Source organism: Hemibagrus wyckioides, linkage group LG23, assembly GCF_019097595.1.
Source record: "Hemibagrus wyckioides isolate EC202008001 linkage group LG23, SWU_Hwy_1.0, whole genome shotgun sequence".
NCBI classification, from domain to species: domain Eukaryota; kingdom Metazoa; phylum Chordata; class Actinopteri; order Siluriformes; family Bagridae; genus Hemibagrus; species Hemibagrus wyckioides.
This window is the reverse complement of record NC_080732.1, coordinates 5,317,109-5,328,234: the sequence shown is the minus strand read 5'-3', so window position 1 is coordinate 5,328,234 and position 11,126 is coordinate 5,317,109. Positions and strand designations below refer to the sequence as shown.

General features: G+C 37.5%; 1 protein-coding gene across 2 annotated transcripts in view; it reads right to left on the bottom strand.

The window, feature by feature from the left end:
* The window catches only part of LOC131343920 (contactin-associated protein-like 2), a 144,180-nt gene continuing 133,054 nt past the window's right edge, over nucleotides 1-11,126 (bottom strand). For both annotated transcript variants that reach the window (XM_058375795.1, XM_058375796.1), the window contains 6 exons: nucleotides 10,790-11,023; nucleotides 10,233-10,366; nucleotides 8,501-8,594; nucleotides 1,150-1,380; nucleotides 860-931; nucleotides 1-780 (listed from right to left, as the gene is read on the bottom strand). In XM_058375795.1, the coding sequence (XP_058231778.1) occupies nucleotides 581-780; nucleotides 860-931; nucleotides 1,150-1,380; nucleotides 8,501-8,594; nucleotides 10,233-10,366; nucleotides 10,790-11,023 (965 nt within the window). In that variant the 3' untranslated portion in view covers nucleotides 1-580. The remainder of the gene's footprint in view (nucleotides 781-859; nucleotides 932-1,149; nucleotides 1,381-8,500; nucleotides 8,595-10,232; nucleotides 10,367-10,789; nucleotides 11,024-11,126) is intronic.

Genomic DNA, 11,126 nt, shown 5'->3' with positions numbered 1-11,126 from the left:
ATACTTTATTTCCAGTCGTAGATGGTTCTATTTCAGCTCATTAATTATATGTATTCATTCTGTACAGAAGTGCAATCAATGTCCATGGCTACAGCATTTTATTTTAGTAATTTAGAATGGTCTGTCAGTGGCCGATTACACCAAATTAACAACTAATTAACAAAGCCACTTAGTGTTCCCTGATCAAAAAAGTGCATGATATAAAATACACGTTAAAAAAATGCAGAAAAAAGCAAACCGTCCCAGATCGTACCCCTGCTCCACATTTACAGAGTCTCTTGGAGCATCCATCCATCACGTGAGCTCTCAGCAAGCTGTTGTGCGCTGCTTTGCCTTGAGAAAAGTCTAGAATAAGAGACAGGCACGCTTTTGTTCCCAATGGTGCACAACCTGCTTTCTTTGGACCTGCTTTGACTGCCTTCCCCACTGAACCCCACTATTTATTCTTCTACAAATTGATACAATACAGTTTGGGCCAGTGCGAAAACAGACATAAATCCTCATATCACCATATACCTCTATCATTACAGCATTTTACATTTGGTTCAACGAGACTGAAAGACTGTGTACAGTCCCCATGTTAGATGAACCACTCTTTCTTGTTTTCTTCGATGGTCTCTGTGAAGTTGGGTTCCGCGCTGATGATGGCCGTATCAGCCGATTCGGAGTGTTCGGCCCCTTTGGATTCGTTGGTGTGGTACGTTCCTTTGTGGCGGAACATGTAGCGAATCAGGAACACCAGAGTGCACAGGATGGTGAAGATCACCACAGCAATGATGCCTAAATCAAGAAGGGGGAATTGTACAGAAAAATCTTGACAGAATAACAGTTCAAAAGAAAAGCTTTTAACACTTTTTACCTCCGATTATTGTTGAGTTCTTGTTCAACCCATCTGGTACGACTCTCTCCTCATTGAAGGGGAAATCGGCACCTACAGGAAATATCGCGTGCTATGAATGGTTATGGCTGTTAGAGAAGGGGACTAAACTCTAATCAGCATCTCAGCATGAAACTGTTAGGGTTAAGCTATGCATATATATCAGATGGTCTAATTGTTGGCATAATAAATACATCCACAGTATCCTCAGAGAAACCTTTATGACTACAATGCTTGATATTGTAAAATAAAATTAAAATGCTGTTCTTTACCTCCATCCAGGTGCCAGGGGTCAGTGTTAGCGGACATTGGTGAGACAGTGAGGGGGGACGCACCGCAGTTGGACTCGACCAGTTTGCCCTGGTGTGAGACAGACGCAGCGGGCTGTGAACGAAGAGCTGCTTTCAGAGGAGCGATGCTGTTAAACTGCACTTGGGAGAGACAGCCTACGAAGCCAGGGGTGTTATACTTCTCTATCAGCACTGGGTCGATAGGACCGGTTTCTGCAGGAAGCAAAGAAACATAAAGCAAGAAACAATACAGAACTCATAAATTTCAGTACTACATGAAAAGTCAGCTTATTATTATTGAGCAGGTAATGTAACAAAAATTACACAAAATTCATTGAGGCCTTGATGATGAAGGTAGGATCTGTAAAAAAGTGATGGCCTTACCTCATTTTCAATCAAATATCAGTTAAAAATATATTAAAAGGTAATAATATATTATTGGCTATTTATTACATTTTGTAATACTGTTCTGAAAATATTAATATTTGTATTTTATTTATTTATTTATTTATTTATTTATTTATTTATTTATTCTTAAACAACCCCAACCCAAGAACAAATCTGCCTCATCTCTCAACTCAGTTACAACTCAAATTTTCCCCTCTTTTTTTCTAATTATCCTTATTATTATATCATTATCCTTCCTGCTTTAAAAACAACAACAAAACCATAAACTCGCAAGCTGAATATCTTCCTTCTCAGTTGTCTTATTCCGTATTAAATTTCTCCATAAACTTTTGGGCTATATTATACTTCCTGCTACTGTATACTGCTTTGTAAATGGAGACAGAAGTTCAGAATTTCTGCAACAGATGAGGCAGACCTAATGACAATATAAAATCAATAAAAACAGAGAAAACTGGAAGAATTATGTAAAATATCTCTTATTGTAGATCCAAGTATTTTAATCAAAAATGTCACAAACCATCTTTACCCACTCAACCACCTCTAAGCTGTGTTTATTAATACTGCTACTTGATCCGTACAATTGAGCTAGCGTCTGAATTTCATTTCCCACATATTGATTCTGCTGACTGGAGAATAATGAATGTTTAATAGGTCTCCATCCCTGAGCTCCTCTCTCTGAGGTTATCGTGCCTATCAGGATCAAACTACACATACACAGCAAAGAATTTAGTATCATCTCGCCCAGTTCCAGGAAATACACTGTCTATCCAAAAACCACTGCAGAATTCGGTTTCCTACGTATCAGATTCAGAGGCTCGTGGATTGCGGAATCAGATTAGAGACATCGGGTTTTGTGTGAAAATTAGTGGACATAGGAACTAAAAATAAAGAATACTCTATAAATAACATTTTAATATTTTTCTAATGCCTGTCTTATAACAATTTATAATAATAATAATAATAATAATAATAATAATAATAATTATTATTATTATTATTATTATTATTATTATTAATTATTTTTTTTAATTCAAATTTTATTTGTCACACACATAACAATACACAGTATGACAATGTGTTTTAGATGTAATTTTAATTTATCGTTTATAAAATTATATATTAAATAAAATGATAAATTAAATATTATAAAATGATAAAATATTTCAAATATATATATAATATATAATAAAATCTATTATAAAATATTATAAAATGTTATATTCATAATTTATAATAAGTTAACTGCTTGTACAACTGTCTTTAAACAGAATTTCAAACAAAGACCAAGGTAGCGTTGTAGGTAAAATTAAAATCAAATAAATTAAATAAAGAAAAGTAAAATGAAGTGAAATCTACAAGAATATTGCCTTTATTCTAATTTAACCTAATTTATTCTAACTATTTGCTTTCAGACGAATTGTGTATTTGCAATATGCCTGCTTAAACATGGCTCATATGCTCCTAAATCTGCTTTTTTTTTTTTTTACTTTAGTCTGGATGGATGGATGGATGGGTGGGTGGGTGGTTGGATGGGTGGCTGGACGGACGGACGGACATCCTTTTGTCCAAAGTAGAAATGTGATAAAGAGTCTGACCTGACACTCCTGATACAGTGACCTTCCATCAATTCATCCATCCATCCATCCATCCATCCATCCATCCATCCATGCATCTTAGTCTGTTTGCATACATTCTGTCCTATTCACTGATTATCCATACTGGTCTGTTCACAGTTCCTCCATCAATACATGCTGGTAGGTGCACTAATCCTCCCTCCATCCATCCATCTATCCATATTGTCCTGCTCACTATTTTTCCATTCATCAGTTCCTACTGGCATGCTCTCTATTCTTCTATCCATTTACCCATACTACACTGTTCTTCCACAATTGCCTACATCCCCCCTCCATTCAACCATCCTTCCCTAATCACCTGCTCCACCCAACTTCTCCCATTCACCACACTGCTACTGCTTCTCCACTCAAATAAATGAGTGGGTAAAATATTACATAATAAGGTGTGGGTTGTGTGTAATATTCAAAACACACAAGTTGAGTATCTTTTTTTGCTTGCTAAGATTGAGGCTGACCTCCAGTGATCACTGTGTGTGTTTGTGTGTGTGTGTGTGTGTGTATGGAGAGGATATCCAGTGCAGTACTATAATACATAAAATGTAAATATGTAAATATTTAATATTAATATGTAATATATTTAATATGTAATATTTTCAGAAATCTCATAAATAGGTATGAGATTTCTGAAAATATTTACATATTTTACATATTTATATTTAAAAATAAACTATAAATTATAAACTATAATGTAATATATTTATAATATAATTTTCTAAAAAAATGTTTTTTATAATGAATGATGTACGAATTTATCTTATCTTATCTTATGAATGTGTCACTGACTAATCTGTAGAATACTAATTTGTCTGATTGTCACCAGTAAAGATAGTCTGTGAACCAGCAGGTTAACCATCATATCCTACTGGTCCATTACATTTTTAAAAAAAGTTCATGTGAGAAAGAAGAAAATCAGAGTTTTAAATGAAATGTGCTGAGAAGGAATTAGAATGCTAACACACACACACACACACACACACAGATATTCGAAGTACTGCAGAACAGCTGTAGAAAAATCTGCAGCACCAACTGAATACTCAGCCTTGAGCCTCAGACACAGAAACACAAAATAAAATGTATTTCTGCCACCCAGCAATAAAAGACACAAGTAACACAATGCTTTTCATAACTTATGTCTATAAAATAATATTACAGCATGCAGCTATAGTATATAAGAAAATCAGTATTACCTGAAAAGCAGACTCTCTCTCTCTCTCTCTCTCTCTCTGTGCGTCCAAAAAAAATCTCCCCCCTTCCCTTCTCTGCACCTTTATAGCAACTCTGTGAACCTCTTATCTCTCTGCATATGAGTACATGCATCTGCAGCTTCAAATCAGAGTGAGCTGGAAGGAAAACACGGATAATGGAAGTACCTGCTGGATGGATCTGGAGTCTAAACTTGTTCTCTGCTGATACCAGAGGGGTGTGTAATGCAATCAAGCGGGATCTTGACTAAACTCTCTCTCTCATACACACACACACACACACACACACAGAGCTAAACCGCATTCGCACAGCAGCAGATGACATCATCCTGCTGTCATATGTGTGCCGGACCAGACAAATAGAATTAAAAACAGAATCAATCACTGTAATGTATCAGCCTGTAACGAATGCATTACTCTTTAATGTACTAGATGCAGTGCTTTTACACTAAAATAACACGGGCCGTAAGGCGGTTTTTAAGTGTCAGTGCCGGATGCTGCTCAGGGAATATTACACTAGATGTAAATTTTGCGAGACAGCTTAATGTGCCAATATGTGCTGCCCTCCATAAGTATTGGAACAGTGCTTGGTGGTCAACTGCCCGATTACTTTTGAGCCTGTGAAAATGGAGGCATCTATTAGAATGGATTTTGGATTTAAAATGTAATTATTCAAAGGAAAGCTGATCCATCTATATATAGACTATACTTCAATCTTGATTACATTATGTGTTTAAATATAGCAGAGGCTCTACATGAACAAATTTAAAATAGAAATAATGGTCCTGATTCAATCAGGAAATATTTCTTAATATTTCTTAAAAGGTTCATTAACGATCATGTAAACGTGTAAATCGAAGTTTTCACACAAAGAACATCTCCAGCAGAGATCGCTTTATGGTTTTCATATACGATAATCTTAGGAGCTGATTTGGATTCAGGTTTCAGGCATTTCATTGAGACATGAATGAAGATGCTTTAGCATTTAAAAGCTAGTAATAATGTTTTTTTCTGGACATTTCTCTATTTTTATTCCCCGTTCTCCTACCTGCCAGTTCTCACCCACTAGGCAGAGATCTCAATGACTCAGCAGCTACCAACAGAGTAGCTCTGAATTGCATCACAGGCAGACGAACACACTAGCCTTCTTCTGCACACAGACACTAAAGTCGCTGTGATTGGGAAAGACAGGGGAAAGAGAGTACGGCAAATATGCCTGTCATTGGCATTGTCAGGAATTTGTCAGACATCTTCTGATGATAGGGTGAACGCTATTCTTCTGCCACACAAAACTGTCAATTCTAAAGACAGAGAAAAGAGAGAAACAAAGGGGTGAAGCAGCTCCCTTCCTAATTATCTTAATAGATGCAGGACACACACACACACAGTCAGCAGACCAGAATAACTATAAATCTGCTCATGTTTTCTTCACAAAGGGTTTAAATAATTCATCTCTCTTGTCACCCCGCTGTATGAGCCTGTGATGGGTGATGAGTCCTTCCTGATCTTTATGTACTACAGCACATAAAATTTATGGAAATGTCCAATAGTTATAAATCACACACACACACACACACACACACTTTCCTTTCTCTGAGCTGCTGCACAGGTTTTATGTGCCTGTGATTTTATTAGTCCCATGAAATCACCTCCAGATTTTGTTTGCTAAAAGGCTAAAGGCTAGGATTCAGCGGACAGATCAAATAAATAGATTAATATTTAGTTCGAATAAATGCATGAATAATGAATGAATTAACAGAGTGCAAATCTATGTCCAATTCATGCTGTTAAACCTCCTTGAAGTATTATTTTCTGATTATTTTTTTATCTGCTTATAGTTACATTTAATGTTGAGGAATGTCCATGTAAATTAGTCCCGGTTATCATGCTATAGCGAAAAAATAGCTTTCATTCCTTTACCAGCCTTCTTTCTGTTTCTGTTTCTCTCTCTTGAAGTAAATAAAGGACTTTTTGGAGCCAATGATCACAGTATGAATTTTCTGCGACTTCCAGTTTTGACCTACTGTATGTTAGTAAAGTGTAAGATTAGTAGTAATGTCTAACATAAATGACTAAGAAAAGGAAAGATCTGTGCACTGATATATCAGTCTAGTGTACAGTGAAGTGCTGTGATACTGCAGGTAAATAACCATCATTGGGGTGGAGTAGTGCGATACGGCCCGGATAAACCGGTTTATACTTGACGCATGATTCTGCATGCACATGTACAAGCAGGAACACACTCACACACATACACTGCATATTTTATATATATCTTATGTATAGCAGTCACTAGATGGTGTGCAAGAGCCCAATCTGTCTGGTTTGTAAGTTTAAGTTTCAGAAAATTTCATGCACAGAGATGTAATCTCTTTGTGTAACATTAAGCACAGTTCAGCCATAACATTATGACCACTGAGAGGTGAAGTGAGTAACACTGATGATCTCCTCATCATGGCACCTGTTAGTGGGTGGGATATATTAGACAGCAGGTGAACATCTTGTCCTCAAAGTTGATGTGTTAGAGGCAGGAAAAATGGGCAAGTGTAAGGATTTGAGCGAGTTTGACGAAGGGCCAAATTGTGATGGCTAGACCACTGGATCAGAGCATCTCCAAAACTGCAGCTCTTGTGGGGTGTTCCCGGTCTGCAGTGGTCAGGATAACAACCATCTATTAAAAACCTTTTGGCTTTCCTCATAATGTTGGATTAAAAAAAGTGAAATAAACGGAACTTTAATGTGCAAATACAATAAATCGAAATTTAACAAATATTTTAATAGCTTTCTTCTTTCTATACCTATAAATAAATTTCTTCATTTAAAGATATGTTGTTGTTCTTTCAGCTGCTCCCACACCAGATCATTTGGTCTGCATAAATTTAGATTAGATACAGGTTTTACGCTGGATGCCCTTCCTGGCACAACACTCCCATTTAATACGGGCTTAGGACCGGCACTGAGAGTTAATTCTTCAGTGGCTGGATTAGCGTCCTGTCCGGGAATCGGACCTGGGCCATGGCAGTGAGAGCATGGGATCCTGCCTCTGGACCATCAGGAGGCTCTTCAAAAAATGCTCCAGATCAGATCATGTGCAGGATAATGAATCAGAATCATTTCATAAAGTAAAGAATGAAACGCTGAAATATGAAAGTCAGACAAAATGTCTAAGCAGATAAGAGCCCAGAGCAGTGTCCAGAGCATCATCTAGTGGCAAAATAATGTATTACAACAAGTTTGGGATTAAATCTGGGCAAATATGAGATGTGCCACACATTCGGGGTAACAATCTTCTTTGGCAAAAAGAATCTTGCGATTAAAAAAAGTCTCCTGTGATATTGATATTGATATTTTGATGCAATTTACACTTGTGTAATGTAAAGGTTAAAGACGTTTTAAATACCGATAATGTTCTTCATAACAAAAGCACGCGTGAAATAAAACAACAAAAACCACTATATAACTACACTTCATCTTAAAATATCATTTTAATCCAAAAAATTAACAAATTAACAACTAATCTAAAACTGATTCGATTGATTTCTACGAAATATTTAGAAAATGTCCAAATTTCTGAAATTCATGGGACAAAGACTGAAAGTAAATAATCTAATAAATATAATTATAATTATAATAATTGATTTTTTTTTTGTAATCTAAAATGTTAGATAAAAGAATAAATGCTAGATAAAAAAGTGTAGGGACTAAAATAGAATAATAATCAATAGAAAATAAATAGAAAATAAATACAAATCCTGTAATGCAGCTGAGAGCAAATGTTATTTGTAAAAAAATAAAAATTAAATTATAAAATTTAATTATGAAAATAAATTATGAAAAAATAAAAATGGTCAAATCTGAAATTTCTAAAAGTTAGGCCGAATTAGGTATTTTTTCCACAACTAAAATCCACAGTATATTACACTATTACACTGTGAATCTAAGAAGCTGATTACATTATCCCACATCTACAGTATTCACTACTAACTATTCACTATTATTTTTAATAGTTATTAAAACTAAATTGACCATCCTGCTGCAGACATTAGTGACAGTGATAGAAAGAGTGAGAGTGCTGAGGGCGGAGCTTACCGAAGACTTTTCCTAGAAAGAGAGTCTTGACCTGGTTGAAGTGTGTGTCTGAGGCTTCGGGGAGTGTGTAGCTGACCGAAGGATAATGGTCCAGCTATGAGAAAGTCACACACACACACACACACATACAGAGAATAAAGGCTGTGGACATCTATAGTTTATAGTTTTCTTTGCTTCTAGTTTTCTTTTTTGCCTCTGAGGGATTCATTTTTCCTACCCCAGTCCAAAGAAAGGCATTGTAGACTGAATGGCATCTCTAAATTGTCTGTAGTGTGTGAATAAGTGTGTGCAATTAGCCTGTGATGTGTTAGCACACTGTCCAGGATGACCCCTGCCCCCCCACCGCCCGTTTTGCCCCGAGTCCCCTGAGCTGGAACAGACTATAGGTTTTCTGTGACCCTGTGTAGGATTAGCAGTACAGAAAATGGACATTCTCAATGACGGACAGCTCTCAAGCGCCACCTTGTGGAAAGTGTGTTTAAACTACACTCATGTATGTTCGACTGATAACTTTTGAAACTGTTTATTTGTTGAAAGTGTGCTTGCTAAATTGTCCTCAATGTTTCAGGAAGCAGCTCATATAGCTCATCTCTAAGGAGTGACAGATTTAATATGACATCATGAAATAGCTCCGAGCTTATTTTCCTTCGTCAGAAGGAGCTAATGGCTGACTCTGAGAGAAAAGTCGCTACGAAAAGCCTCCCAGAGGCACCAAAACTCTCTGCGAGCCTCATAGCTTTAACGATCCTTGCTAATGAGTCGTAAATAAGCTGCAAATATCGGCCTTGTGGAACATGAAGGACATATTTTTAAAAAAATAATAACTGAATTACATTTTAAAACAATATTATCTTTATTCATCCTCAAGGAGGTACAGTAAGCCTAACTGTTATTAATGATTAGCAATTAAGGTCTAAAATCTCACAGGGGCAGAGGGACAGTGTACAGATTTGGACTCGCCAGCTTGTGGTGACTAAATGAGATTCACGAGTCGCCTCACTGAGCGACTTCCTCTGAGAATGAAGGGCAAATTCTGGACTAAAGCAAGCAGTGAGCAGGTGCGAGAAATAAACAGAAAGTAAAGAGAGTAAAAGCATTTAATGTTTAATGTCCTCAGGGACGCTCATCTCTTTCATCAGGATTCAAATGCAAGAAGAAAGAGCTATGACACACTAAAAACAACTTGACCTGACAAGAGAATTCATTCTAAATAATTCATGTAAACTATTTTAGATGGAAACCGAAAAAGATTTCATATTTTAGGTTAATAAGGACCACTACTAAGGACACACACACACGCTCTAATCCAGTCTACATCTTTAATGCTGCTTCACACCTCCATATCATCTCCTCATCAGTTCTCGTTGTGCTGCACTGCTTATCAATCCAAACACACTCTCTCAGACGATCCAGACAGTGACAGAGACACTACATGTCCAACTGCAAATAAAACCTAATTCCTAATATTAAAGAATATTAGGAGGTGAGAGTGTATGGGGCGGTGGTAGCTCCAGTGTTTAAGGTTCTGGGTTGTTGATCTATTGGGCCCTTGAGCAAGGCTCTTAACCCTCTCTGCTTCACGGGTGCTGCATCATGGCTGACCCAATGCTCTGACCCCTTACCCCCCAAGGATGGGATGTGCAAAGAAAGAGTTTCACTGTACAGTAATGTATAAGTTACAAATAAAGGCTACTTAACTTAGTGGAGGTGTGTGTGTGATGGTGGTTCTCACTTGGACGTGGATTTCCCTTTCTGTTCTTGTGATATTGACACTGTGTGGCTGTGCGTTGGCCAAATTGCGCTGATCCAGATCGACAGCGAAGGGCTCGAGCAGACCACCGAGGTTATAACGCAGATGTAGAGAACCTGAGAGAAGCATAGAGAGAAAGAGAGACTTCTTATTTGTAGAGAATTAAGCATGAACAATGCTTTTATGAAGTGATGTGAAGGAGACTCTTTTCTCTTTATTCTTGCTGTGCCACTGTGACACACACACACACACTGATGTTAAAACCACATTATTTCTGTATGCATGTGTGTGTTCATCTGTGTCTAAGTCAATACGAGCGAGTGTGACAGAGAGCCATTAAACATTACATAGCTGTATTGGTTAAACTGAGATGCTTTCGGAAAGCCTCGCTTTGTTTTGCACACTAAAGTGATACGTATAAATGAACTGCTAAGACACTCGGAGGAAATCATTAAACCGAGGCATTCAATCTCACGGTATTTAGTGTGGAGCTCAGTAAGGAGTTGTAGAAAAAATGTCTGTCTGAGGGCCGTACATACCGTTGCGTCTCAGCACCACAGCCATGTAGTCACGCGTCCTCGAGCTGATGTACAGGAGGATGCTGGGTGTGCTGGATGTGCTGAAGCTGAAGCTCACAACCTCATGGGTCAGATTCACGTCTGTGGGTAGAGACTGGGAGAAATCCTTTCCTTCCACGCCTGACACTGAGGACGTCACATCCGGAATCAGGTTATAGCGGATCAGCGTTCCTGCCTCGAAATATGCTCCCACATCTGCAACATGAACACACAGCGTGCTCGGGTAGACACAGACTCTGTTCTTCATGGAATTTGTGTAACAGTGATGCAGCATGAGTTATAACTGCATAAGCTGTGA